The sequence below is a fragment of the Glycine max genome, chromosome 3 (genome assembly GCF_000004515.6).
Source record: "Glycine max cultivar Williams 82 chromosome 3, Glycine_max_v4.0, whole genome shotgun sequence".
Classification (NCBI taxonomy): Eukaryota; Viridiplantae; Streptophyta; class Magnoliopsida; order Fabales; family Fabaceae; genus Glycine; species Glycine max.
Window position 1 is genome coordinate 24,285,590 of NC_016090.4, and position 14,535 is coordinate 24,300,124.

Below are 14,535 nucleotides of genomic sequence, written 5' to 3' on the forward strand. Positions count from 1 at the left end.
GTAGATCGAGTACCTTTCCTAAGAGCAATGGGCAAGTCAAGATTCTCTTCGGGTAGGTCCATGGTCGGGTTGTCCGCTGGAGTAGGACATGATTCAACTGGTCTTTCATTACCTTCAAGTTCTATGTCAGGAATTCGAGGACGACGTTGATATATGATGGGTGATCTTTGAGTTTGCTCAAGTGGAGGATTGTCAGGAATATCTATGGTAGAATCTCTAGTTGACTCTGATTCTTGCAAAGAAGGTGATGGACCAAGATAGGGAATAGGAAAAACTTCTTGAAGAGTATAGGACTCAACCATGGAGGGAGCAAAGTATGGTTTTTCTTCAAAAAATGTTACATCTGCAGAGATATAATAACGATTGTGAACAGGAGAGTAACATCGGTAACCTTTCTGTAATCTAGAATATCCAAGGAAAACACATTTGATGGCTCGAGCAGCAAGCTTATCAAGACCTGGAGACAAGTTATGAACAAAACAGGTGCATCCAAAAATACGTTGATCAACATGAAACAACGGTTCTTTAGGAAACAAAATGGAATGTGGTATTTTATTTTTAATAGAGGAAGAAGGCATCCGATTTATCAAAAAACAAGCTGTCAAAACTGCATCACCCCAATGTCGGATAGGTACATTGGCATGAAGTAATAATGTCTGAGCAGTCTCAACAAGATGCCTGTTCTTCCTTAATGTCATTCTGTTGAGGAGTATGAGGACAAGAGGACTGATGGAGAATGTCCTGCGTTGACAAAAAAGAAGAAATAGCAGAAGAAAAGTATTCTTTTGCATTATCACTCCTAAGGATCTTAATTGTTTTACCAAACTGAGTTTTAATTTCATTAACAAAAGAAGTGAGAATGGACAAAATTTCAGATCGTTCTTTCATTAAGAAAACCCAAGTATATCGAGAAAATTCATCAATGAAAATAACGAAATATCTATAACCTAGACGAAACATGACTAGGACCCCATATATCAGAGTGAATAACCGAAAAAGGGGAATCAACACAACTTTCAACATGCCTAAAAGAAGAACGAACATGCTTTCCTAGTTGACATGACTCACAAAATAGGTCCTTTATTTTTTCAAGACTTGGAACCATTATTTTTAATTTAGATAAATGTGGGTGTCCCAAACGTTCATAAAGGAGCTTTGATGATGTGGCAGCACTGCAAACCCAAGAAAGATTAGGCTTGAGGTAGTAAAGACCATGAGATTCATGTTTTACGCTAATCGTCCGATCCGTACCACCTATATGACAAAGGAGTTAGCATTAAATGTTACTGAACAATTATGAGAACGAGTAAGCTGACTAAGAGATATTATATTGAAAGGACAACTAGGTATCAGAAAAACAGTGTTTAAAGATAAAGAAGAAGTGGGTGATACATGGCCGATTCCTGTTGCTGCAACTCTAGAACCATCGACTAAAGTAATGAAATGAGGAATTTTAGGAGAGAGGGATGAAAATAATGAACTATTATCAGCAATGTGATCAGAAGCACCTGAATCAATTATTCATGGACTTTGATTATTATCAGATTGGGAAATACAGGTAGTGGAGTTATGACCACTTATAGCAGATGATGTTTGAGATTCCTTGACAGCTTTTAGCTGGAGATACTCTTGATAATCAGCCTCCAAAAACTTTATCTCAGATGTTTCAGACTTTGAAATATTCATCGATTTTCGGGGAATCCGTGAATAGAATAACAAGTGTCTTGTGTGTGGCCCACACTCTTACAGTAAGAACATTGAGGGCCTCTTCCAGCTCGTCCTCCTCGGTTTCCACGACCACCTTGTCCCCCTCGATTAGATACCATGGCAAAAGTTTCAATACTGTCAAATGAATTTCCTCCTATTTTTGGTGAGGGGACTCGAATGAGCCGAGTAATTAAATTCTCTAGAGAAGGAACTTCTTGGCCAGTTAAGACTTGGTCACGAATATGATCAAAATCTGGATGCATCCCACGTAGTACCAACACCATAAATAGATTATCAAGTTTCGTCTTTATGTCTTCAAGGTTATCGGCTTCCAATGATAATTTTAACTCCTCCATTGCAGATTGGGCTTTCGAAACATATGCAACCATGTCATGATCAGTTTGTTTAAGAGTGGTCAATTTCTGAGCAGCATCATACAATTGTTGAATGTCATTAGCAAAAACACTTTGGGCCTTTTTGCAGAAAGAATAACAAGTTTTGAAGGCTCTGAAATTTGTCAGTATAGCTGGCTCAACAGACTGCCACAAGAGAGCACAAAGCTGATAATCAAGTTTCTTCCACTGCTCGCATTTGTCTTCTGAAATCTTTTTTGAGGATTGCTCTAGATGTTCATGATAACCTTGGCCAAGAAACCAAAGTTCAACAGAGGCTGACCATGCTAAATAATTTTTTCCATTCAATTTTTCTGAAGTGATTGTTGGTGTTCCGGAGATAGAGAAGACAGGACCATCAGTTTTCCAAGAGTCTGAAGCCATTTCAACACTTGTCAAAGAGTTGTCTAATCGGTGGAAGGGACTTTTGGATATTGAGGTTGCTGTTTGGACAAAGGTACAAAGACGGGACTTTAGGTTCTGCTAACCAGATGCAGAAACCTTTAAAGAACAAACAAGGTGGCTCTGATACCATGTTGAAGAGACTAGAATTTGTGAAATGCTTGAGTGCTTAACCCACTCAGCTGATCTATATTTATATAGACTTAGGGAGTAAATATAATTTGAAATTTACAAGAATATTAATGAAGTTCTAGTACCTATGTACATGCATGTGAATTCCTAGATACATGAATATGTGACTAACTAGGTACATTAATAACTATTCTTTGTTGGAACAACTACCCTTACAATGTTGTAATCAATGCAATGTTTAGATGAAATGTTATCTACTCTATTTATTTGTAATCAATGCAATAATACTATATAAACTGGCATCTGTGAGGTCTCTAGACACATGGTGTTTTCTGCCTTTCTCTGTTTCTGTTTTTCAACATGGTATTTAGAGCCTCTAAGAAAGGCAGCCTTTGGAACCGTACTTGCCTGGATGACCAATTGTCCCCGAAGGATTTTTTTTTTCATGAACCGTGAGCTTTCTCTCTCTCTCTCCGGTTAACATTTCTGTTTGTCACCATTGTCCCCAAAGACATTTCCGACGATCCGCCGCCGTCCAACGACTTTTTCCGGCACCAACACCATCGTCGGAATCGTGGTTCGCCGATCTACACAACACTGTTGACGACATCCTTTTCCGGTCACAGATGTGCCCTCATGCATGTTTTTTTTCCATATGCCAAACAGCCACGCTCAGACGTGCACTGTCAGCGTGTGGAGCCTTCGTTCAGGCAGTGTTTTGCATGCCGGCAACCCCCCCTCCTTGCGACCTAACCCCTAGAGTTTGGGGGCAATCAGACTTGTAGTGCTTGCACCCCCTTTGTTGTCTAGACTTCTGCTTTATCATTCATTGTTGTTGCAGGTTCTGTTCGTGTGTCCTATGGCGTCTTCTAGAGCTACTAAAACATCTAAACTTGAGGCCTTGCTTTCAAACTTCACACTTTCCACAGAGAAGTTGGACAGTTCCAATTACTCTACATGGGCTTCTGACATTCTCCTTTGGATTAGTGGTCAAGGGTACAAAGAACACCTCACTTCTATTGTTGATTCTATACCGAAAACTGAGTGTGCTAAGTGGCTAAAGCTTGATGCCCAGTTATGCAGTGTCATCAAATCCACCATTTACCCTTCTATCAAACCGGTTTTTCGCCCTTATGCTACATGTGAATCGGTTTGGTCAGAAGCAAGAGCTCTCTACACTAATGACGCTCAATGCTGTATGCAGTGTGCTAAGAGTTGATGACTCTCGTTGCTCCACAATGGTTTGATGGCTCAATGTCAATCTATCTTGGCAGACTCCATCCTGCACTCCATGACTGCAATGAATTTTTCCCTCCTGCTGTTGCGAAACCTGAAGAAGCCAAGAAGGAACTTGAAAATCGCAGTACCTTCTTTATGACGTTTGCCCTTTTTGGCTTGCCTCCGGAGTACTCTGCTACCTGTGACCAGATTTTGGGGTCTCCAGCACTTCCTACTATGACTAGGACATCTTCTGCTCTTCTATAGGTTCTACCTAAACGTACTAGTACCTTATCTTCAGTTTTGGTGGGTGATACTTCTGCTCTTGCCTCTCAGAACAGTGGGTTGACACGGTCTTGGAAGAATTGACATAGGTGGTGTGAGCATTGCCATAAGGATAATCACACTACTGATCGTTGCTGGAAAATAAATGGCAAGCCTCCTGATTACAGGCTTGCTCATTCAGCTAATGTGGCTTCTTCCTCAATAGCTGATAAACCTCCAACTACTGAGCAACCATGAGTCACCCCAGCAACATATGATGATTTTCTCCGGTGGTGTGAGAGTCGTCAGAACTCTGGTGCCGCTGCTTTGGTAGCACAATCTGGTAATTCATTTGCCTGTATCTCACAGTTTCCTACTCCAGGTCCTTGGGTGCTTGATTCCAGTGCATCTGGTCACATATTTGGTAATCACTCTTTTTTGTCATCCTTTTCCATGACCGACAATATACCTATTATTACCTTTGCAAACGATTCACAAACACAGTCACAGGGAATCAGCACCACCCATCACCTACCCTCCCTTACTATTGAGTCTGTTTTATTTGTACTGATTGTCCCTTTAATCTTCCTATTCATTGCCTCACCTAATCCCTTGACTGTTTGATAACAATCACTAAAGATACTGTTACCTTGCAGGACCGGAGTTCGGGACGGATGATTGGCACCAGATGTGAGTGTCTATATTACCTGTCAGCCTCACCAAAGGCGTGTTCTACCGCAACATCTCCACTTACCATACATGCTCAGTTGGGACATCCTGATCTCGTTCTTCAGAAGTTGGTACCTAGTTTATCCCAGTTGTTTTCTTTCCATTGTGAGTCATGTCAATTAGGAAAACTCATTTGTCAGTCTTTTCCTGATTGTGTCAATAAGCAGGCTGTGTCCCCTTTTGCTTTAGTCCATTCTGATGTCTGGGGTTCGTCTTGAATAATAACCCTCTCTGGTTTCAAATATTTTGTTATTTATAGATGATTTCAGTCACTTTACATGACTATTTTAAATGAGAAATAGATCTGAAATATTTTCCATTTTTGAGCAGTTTTATAATGAAATTCAAACCCAATTTGGGATTCTTATAAGAACTCTTCGCAGTGACAATGCTGTGAGTACTTGTCACATCAGTTTCAAAAGTTTATGGCATCTAAGGGTATTCTTCACCAAACTTCATGTGCCTATACCCCTCAACAAAATCGGGTTGCCGAACACAAAAACAGGCATCTTGTTGAAACAACCCGGACACTACTTCTCCATGGCAATGTCCCTTCCCGTTTTTGGCCCGATGCTGTTCTCACAGCCTAAAAGAAAACTAGAGAGATATTTGAGAGAAGTGAAAAACTGATAAAGGGAATAATGATTTTCATTAGCCAAATGATTCCGAGATTACAGATCTGTATTTATAGACAGATTTACAGATAACAGATTTTTAACTAACTTTGTAGCTGTCAACTGGCTTTGTAACTGACATTTAACCACTATGGTTAAATCTAACTAGACAGCTGCAGTTGAATAACTGCAGGTCTTTGTATTACTCTAATACTCCGCCTCAAACTCAAGGAAGTTGAGACTTAATCAAAGTGTCAACTACATTGAGTTTGCCCGAGAAACATAAACCTTGTGGCAGAAAGAGCTTTTGTCAGTGCATCAGCCCACTGATCTAATGCAAGAATGTAATGAGCAACTAGCTGCTTGGTGAGGACATTTTCCCTAACAAAAAAGATGTCAATCTCCCTGTGTTTTGTCCGAGCATGAAGAACCGGATTATGAGTGAGAGCCCCAGCACTCAGATTATCACTGAAGATCACATGAGTTCTGAATGGGACTTTTATTTCAGTCAGCAATGTCTTGATCCATGAAATTTCAGCTGTAGTTTGGGCTAGGCTTCTATGTTCGGCTTCAGTACTTGATCTAGCAACTACCTTTTGTTTGCAAGACCACCAAGAGATTAAGTTTGGACCAAAATAAACTGCAGCACCTGATGTTGATCTTCTATCATCAATGTCAGATGCCCAATCAGCATCACAAAGAGCTCTTATGCAGTAGGGTGGCCCCAAAGTCGCAGGTCTCAGATGAAGTCCATACAAGAGTGTGCCCTTGAGATATATTAGAATACGTTTCACTGCTGTCCAGTGAGTTTCCAAAGGGTTTGCCATGAACTCACAAACCTTGTTCACAGCAAAGCTAATTTCTGGCCTTGTGATTAAGTATTGTAAGGCTCCTACCACAGAACAATGCATAGTGGGATCAGCAAACAGATCAGAACCTGTCTTGATGAGTTAGTGTCAATTCATAGGAGAAGAGATTGCTTGAGCTAGTGTCATGTTAGTTTTCTGAAGCAAATCTCGAACATACTTGCTCTGAGTTAGTAACAAAGAATTATCAGGTTGTGTTTTGACCTCTATTCCAAGAAAATAGTTAAGAAGACCCTGCTGTTTGAGAGAGAATCTGGCATTTAGTTGAGAGGTCAGTTGCTGAATTAAGTCAACAGAACTTCCTGTGATGATGATATCATCCACATAGACCTAAAGATAGACTGTGTGAGATGATGTTGTGTAAATAAATAATGAAGGATCACATTTGCTAGCAACAAATCCAAACTGAATGAGAGTCAACTGCAGTCTTTCAAACCACTGCCTTGGGGCCTGCTTGAGACCATACAAAGGTCTCTTTCTTTAACTTGCAAACCAAGGAAGGATCAGAAGCTTTGAAACCTGGAGGTTGAGACATGTAAACTGTTTCATTGAGAAACCCATTCAGAAAAGTATTAGTCACATCTAACTGAAAAAGTTTCCACTGATTTGTAACTGTTTCGGGTAAGAATAAGTCTGATTGTAGCCGGCTTCACCACAGGAGAGAATGTTTCAGAAAAATCAAAACCTTGGACTTGATTGTCCCCCTTTGCAACCAATCTAGCTTTAAATTTATTAACAGGCCCATCAGCATTCTGTTTTACCCGAAAGATCCACTTGCAACCAATAGCCTTTCTATCAGGTGGGAGCGGTACTAAATCCCAAGTAGAATTCTTTAGACGAGCATCATACTCCTGTTGCATAGCTAATTTCCAGCTTGGATCAGATAAAGCTTGTTTTACACTTAAGGTTCACGGTGAGCCAAAAGTAGCGAGGGATGAATTCAGGGTTGATGTATACCAGACTTCGATCTGGTTTGTATTGGATGTGTATTTTCTGTTCTGGGAGGTGGGGACTCATTTTCAGCTGTAGAAGTAGTGGAAATAGAGACAGGGTCTGCAGTATCTTCAGAAGTAGTTGGCTGCACAGTGTGAGCAGTAGTAACAGTATCACCAGTATGGAATAATGATTTTCATTAGCAAAATGATTCTGAGATTACAGGTCTGTATTTATAGACAGATTTACAGATAACAGATTTCTAACCAACTTTGTAACTGTCAACTGACTTTGTAACTGAAATTTAACCACTATGGTTAAATCTAACTAGACAGCTGCAGTTGAATAACTGCAGGTCTGTGTATTACTCTAATACAGCCACAATCATATGCCATCAACTGTCCTCAAAGATCAAATTCATCATTCTGCGTTGTGATTTTAGGGACTGCTAGGGAAAAATTATAGAGGAAGAAATACTTTCACTATATTATTTTAGAAATAATAAGGATACATATATAGGCAGGGCTGCCTGATTACATAATAAATGCAAAATGAAAAGTAAATAAAAGGGATCAGATTCAGATCAAATCATAGAGATTTGATTTTGACTAAAATCCGATCAAATCAGAGTAATCTGATTCTGATTTAAATCAGAATAATATATGATCTTGATCCTAATTATCCAATTTGATTATTAATTCCAAAAATAAATATACAGCTGTCGACATGTTTTGTTTCCCCATACTCTTCTACATCCTATCTCTCCTCATGTCTTCAGTTCTACCTTCTTTGTTCATAATTTGCCCCCTAGTCTTTACAAACTATCAGCCCGACCCATCAAGTGTGTCTTCCTAGGATATCATCGGTCCCAGAAAGGATATAGGTGTTTTTCTCCTACATTCAATTGTTATTTCATCTTTGGTGATGTGTCTTTCTTTGAGTCGGTGCCATACTTTGAGTTTGTTTCTATTTTCAGTGATATTGAGCAATCCATCCCTTTGGAGATCCTTCTACTGCTCCTTGTCCCTTTGTATCACAGGAAGACTCATTTGAGCATCCTCCTTAGAACTGACCATTTGAGGTATATCACAGACGTCCTCGACCACTAATGGCACCTGCGCCTACTCCTATAGTTGAGACTGAGACCATGATCGACTCTTCCTTGGCTCCACTCATTACCTTACGAGATCCCGACCCTCCATCTATACTTGACCTACCCATTGCTCTTCGAAAAGGTACACGTTCCACATGTAACCCATCTCCTCATTACGTTACTTTGAGTTATCATCGTCTTTCTCCTTCACTTTATACTTGTCGTTCTTCTCTGTCTTTTGTGTCTATTCCTCACTCTACAGGTGAAGCTTTATCCCACCCAGAATGGAGACAGACAATGATTGATGAGATGTGAGCTCTCGAGAGAAGTGGTACCCCAATTGGATGCCGATGGCAAGATTGATCGTTTTAAAGCCTGATTAGTGGCAAAGGGCTACACTCAGGTGTTTGAATTGGACTACTTTGACACATTCTCACTTGTGGCCAAGATGGACTCTGTCAAATTGTTATTCTCTATTGCAGCCATTCCTCATCTGCCTCTCTTCCAACTCAATATTAAAAATGCTTTTTTGCATGGAGATCTTGAGGAGGAAGTATACATGGAGCAATCACCTGGTTTTGTTGCTCAGGGGGAGTCCTCTACCATGGTTTGCCGACTTCACAGACCCCTCTATGGACTTAAATGGTTTCCGAGAGCATGGTTTGCCAGATTTTGTACTGTTATCTCACAGTTTGGGTTGGTTCCTAGTGAGGAGACCAGCATGGCATAGCACAATTGAAGCAATACCTTTCTTGTCAGTTCCAAACTAAGGATCTTGGGAAACTTTGGTATTTCTTAGGCATCAAAGTTGCTTAGTCCAAGGATGGTGTACTGATCTCCTAGAGGAAGTATGCTTGTGACATCGTGGAAGAAACTGGCCTTATGAATGCTAAGCCCGTGGACACTCCTATGGACCCTAGTGTCAAATTGGTACCCGATCAGGGGGAGCCCTTTGCTGACAGGAAGATATCAAAGGTTAGTTGGGAAACTACACTATCTCACAATCACATGTCATGACATAGCATTTGCAGTCAGTGTGGTGAGCCAGAGCCAGTTCTTGAATTCTCCCTGCCAGGATCATTGGATTGTAGTTATACGGATCTTGAAATACATCAAAGGTGCTCTTGGAAAAGGACTTATCTATGAGGACAGAGGTCATGTACGGATTGTTGGATATTCAGATGCTGATTAGGCTGGGTCTCCTAGTGGTAAATGTTCCACTTCTGGGTATTGTGTAATCATAGGATGAAACCTCATATCCTGGAAGAGTAAGAAGCAAAATGTGGTGACAAGATCTAGTGCTGAAACCGAATACAGAGCAATGGCTCTTGCATCATGTGAGCTGATTTGGTTGAAGCAACTTATTAGAGAGTTTAAGTTTGAAGAAGCTGCACAAATTACCCTGATTTGTGATAATCAGGAAGCTCTACGTTTTTTTTTTTTTTTTTGGAAGGCTGAAAATATATATATTATTAATAAGATGACCAGTACCAGAAAAAGAGATTACAAAGCACCAAGTTGCTACCCTCCAAAAAACAACAACAAACAGCCAACAAGCAACCAGATCCAACCCCACTAAGCAACGAAAGTGGATATATTAGAGGACCAATGGTTGAAACTAGTACTAAAATCTTTATCCTTAGCCTTTATCCAAGACCAAGCTAGATAAATAGCATAGTCCATGACTTTACAAGGATCAAAACGTTTTCCTTGGAAAATCAGTTGATTCCTATGCTGCCATATAGTATTGCATCAAATCCTGTTTTTTATGAAAGAACCAAACACATTGAAGTGGACTGTCATTTTATTAGACAGAAAATTGAGTCAGGTGACATCATCATTAGATTTGTTCATTCTTGTGATCAATTGGCAGATGTGTTTACCAAAGCCTTGAGGGGTCCACGGGTTAACTACATTTGTAACAAGCTTGGTGCATATGATTTATATGCTCCAGCTTGAGGGGGAGTGTTGAATATCAAGCAATAATCTTTCCATTTAATGTTATATGGAAACTGTATCTCTGATTTAGAGGAAACATTATCTCTTCTATTTATTTGTAATCAATGCAATAATACTATATAAACTGGCATCCATGAAGTCTCTAGACACACAGTGCTTTCTGCCTTTCTCTATGTTTATGTTCTTCAACGCATAATACATTATTTCTTTCAATTAAGAAAAAAATTTAATGAGGTGGGGGAGAGGGGATCCTATCAGTTTTGGAACAAGAAGCCTTCTTCTGCTTTCCCTTTTGTAGAATAAAGCTTCAAGATTCCTTTGAGTGACTTATAGTAGTTTATTCAATTGACAATTGTTATTAGTCTTTCTAGCTTAAGTTCTCTTTTAACAGTAAATTTATTTTCTGATTAATCTTTATGGTCTTATGGATAAAAGTAAGCCTACTGCTTAAGATAAACACCTATACTATATTACTTGATTCTTGGTTGAAGGATCTGATGTGTTCTGCTTTGCAGATTGGGGACCAAAAATTGATGTAGTAGGGTTTTGCTTTCTTGATCTTGCGTCAAACTATGAACCACCAGAGTCCCTTGTAAAATGGCTTGAAGAAGGTGACAAACCTATTTACATTGGATTTGGTAGCCTGGTGAGTCTTTTTTTCTTTCATTATATATTTTATTTAACATATTATTTCTATATGCTAATAAACCTAACTGTAGGAATTTTGACTCTTTAGCCTGCCAATTTTAATGCGTATAACTGAATGTTTGTTGATGAGAAGGTGTTTTCTAATTTCCATCTATCACAATTCACAGCGTATGTCAAGGTTCTGCAATATTTATCACACCCAATTATGAAATCTAAATTACCTCTAAATGATAATATAAATGGGAATCGAGAGGTCTAGTTAGTTTGTCTCTATGTTCCGTTGTTGTTGGGGTAATAGGCTTTTAAGGCTATGATATTAAGGATGATGGAAGTATACTCCTTTGGTTAACACTTGTTTGTTTGTGTTCTTATTTGTTTCTCTCTAATATTTATTTTGGAGCTTGCTTAAAGTATTAAGAGTATTTGGAGTCATCTTTTGTGGTCAAGAATGGGGACTACTCGGTAGGAAATAAATCATGGGTTAAGGAAATGTAACCAATCCTAAGAGAAAATGGGGAGATAGGATAACACTTAATACCAAAGCATAATATAAGATACTCTAAAATATAGTTAGATATTTTCATATCTTCTAATACTCTCCGTCAAGCTAGAACTGTCTAAGCTTTAAACTTGTCAACAGAAAAAAGAAATTACATAGTAGCATAGTAGGACCACAATGAAATTCATTCCTTTTCTCTTTTATTATCCAATATATTTCAGCTTGTTATATATATATATATATATTTTTTTTTTTTTTTAAATTTTCTCAATCAGTAGTTTTCTCGTGGAGAGGATATCTTATCCTCCTTTCAATACTTCTTTCTTTTTCTTTTTGTAATTTTATCTTTTATTTATCTTGTGGAGGATTTCTTATCCTTCTTTCTATGCTTGAGCTTCTCTTCTCTTCTCTTTTTAAATTTCTTTTCCTATAAAAAGGAATGATTTTTATCTTTACTTTTTAATCTTATTCCGTTTTTCTCTCATTCTTCTGTTATAGCCTGTTCAAGAACCAAAAAGGATGACACAAATAATTGTAGATGCATTGGAGATCACTGGACAGAGGGGCATCATCAATAAAGGATGGGGAGGTCTTGGGAATTGTAAGAATATTTCTAATTCATGTTTTCTTGATGGAATTTAGTTTTATGTTTTTTTCAACAACATATGTTTCTTCCCAGTGGCAGAACCAAAGGACTCTATATACTTATTGGATAATTGCCCGCATGATTGGCTTTTCTTGCGTTGCAAGGCTGTGGTAAGATTATCTAGTTACTTAGTTCATCCATTCTAAAAATCACATTGAAATGTTGCAATAAAAGATCATAATTCTGCCAATTTTTTAAATTCTTTAAGTTTGTTGAAGTTGTAACTTTGTTGGATTATTGTGGCCTGCCTGCTAAAGCTTGCTGGTTCAAATATGAAAAAGTCTGTTGGGCACACACATGGCTTACATCTTTTAGAAAAACTATACGAGAACTTCTACAAATTAGCTTATGCATAAGCTGGTTTTAGCTTATGAAGAAGATCATTTTTTTTTTCTTTTTAGAAGTACTTCTAGATAAGCTTACCCAAACAGACCCATAGGCTAATATCATGTTTCGATGTTGCTAGAGAGCATAATTTATATCTTGAATAAATCTTTTGTTCAATTTATGTTCATTTTTTTTTCCACTTAGATTAATCAAGTATTTCTGTTTATTGAAATTCTTTTGTATTGTAACAAGAGTTGTTTTCATAAACTCACCCTATGATAGATACGGACCATGTAGCAACCATTCCATACCAAGACATTGTGATGAAAGAGCCCAAACCCATATAATCCCCATATTTGAATCCTATACTTTAATTGTTAGACTCATCTCTCATACTTTGTAATTGGATTGTAACATTCCTAGAATAAATAATCAAATTCAATTGAATATAAATAACTCAAACTAAATTAAGAAATTGAAATTAATAATTGATGAATTTATTAATAATTATAGATTCATTGTATAATAAAAAAGATAGATTCAAATTAATTTTTTTTTATCAGCGAAAATATATTTATATATATATTAGTGAGAGTACCAGGGGTACTAAGGGTAGAAGATTATTACTAGGTAGGATGCTGGATCCAATGATATGATCCAAGCTAAACACCTAATACACTGTTACATTGACCATTCAACTGCCCTGCTATCCTAGTTACAGAAAGTTGCTGGTAAGTTACTAGACCAGTAATTATAGTGCATTACAAACCCTTTCTCCAATTCTTTGAACCAAGACCACAGAAGGAACATTGCATCTTCCAGCATCTTACTTCCAATGAATGGTTCATTTGAGAAAATAATCCGATTTCTATGCTGCCAGATGGTCCAGGTTAGGGCTACCCACTAGCATTTCCATCTGCTGTACTGCTTCCCTCCATGTAGGCCATTTGTATGCTGTATGAAATGTTGGCTTGGGTTGGCAGAAAATGCTCCCAGGTTGTTAATTCAAGATAGGGATTCCCACCATAGGGGTTGTGTTTTTGGACAGTCAAAAAACAGATGGGAAGCTTCCTCCTCTTTGTTTCTGCAGAAAGGGCACAGTGAGTCATTTATCTGTGTTTGTCTCCTTCGCAAATTAGCTTTAGTTGACAATCTGTCTCTGACTAGCCTCCAGGCAAAGATGGCTGCTTTTGCTGGGATTTGTAGCTTCCATATCTCCACAAACGCATCATCCAGATTTTCCTCTGCTACTTCTTGCAGCAAGTGGTATGCACTCCTTGTAGAGTAGTGGCCGTTGGGTTCTGGTTTCCATATCTGCTATATGTCGATGGATAGAGATCTGTGATATTTCCTCCAAAAAACCGACAACCGTGTCTACTTCATTGTCAAATAAAGGCCTTATCCATTGAAGTTTCCATTCCTAGGCTGTTTCTGTATGGCTCCCCACTTGTTGAATGACTTGTTGTTGACAAGAGGTTTGAAACAGCCTTGGGTATTTCATCATTAATGCCTCCCCTTCTCCAGACCATCTATCCTCCCAGAATCTGATTTTGACCCCACACCCCACCTTCCATTTTGTTTCATTTTGGAGTACGTAATTCATTTGATATTCATGTCACCGCCATTAGATCTTGCCACCATATTGATTCATTGTTGGCTCTTCTACCTTCAGCTATTGATCTCCACCCTCCATACTTCGAATCCAATATTCTAGCCCAAAGTTTTGTATTTTGCTGTAACATGTTCCACCTCCACTTCTCCAGCAGTGCTTTATTGAATGTCCTGATGTCTTTTATTCCCAAGCCACCCTTTTCCTTTGGGAGACAAACTGTTTCCCATTCGACCCAAGCAATTTTCTTTTGATCCAGCCCACCACCCCATAGGAACCTTCGCTGAATTTGGACCAGCTTGTCCGCCACTTTATTGAGAATCCTGAAAAAAGAAAGAAAATAAATTGGGATAGATGTTAGGATTGATCTTATAAGAGTCACTCGCCCCCCAAAGGATAACAATTGTCTTTGTTTTCATCTAGCTAGTTTTCTCTCACTCTTTCTAAGGATTAGATCCCACAGCTCACTACGCCTTGGATTAGCCTTAGGTATTAAG

At 38.6% G+C, this 14,535-nt stretch overlaps 1 protein-coding gene across 3 annotated transcripts in view; it reads left to right on the top strand.

Annotated features, from left to right (window-relative positions):
• The window catches only part of LOC100780970 (sterol 3-beta-glucosyltransferase UGT80A2), a 54,202-nt gene that overhangs the window by 26,425 nt on the left and 13,242 nt on the right, over window positions 1-14,535 (top strand). For all 3 annotated transcript variants that reach the window (XM_003522161.5, XM_006576563.4, XM_014773645.2), the window contains 3 exons: window positions 10,825-10,955; window positions 11,955-12,057; window positions 12,136-12,212. In XM_003522161.5, coding sequence (XP_003522209.1) covers window positions 10,825-10,955; window positions 11,955-12,057; window positions 12,136-12,212 — 311 coding nt within the window. The remainder of the gene's footprint in view (window positions 1-10,824; window positions 10,956-11,954; window positions 12,058-12,135; window positions 12,213-14,535) is intronic.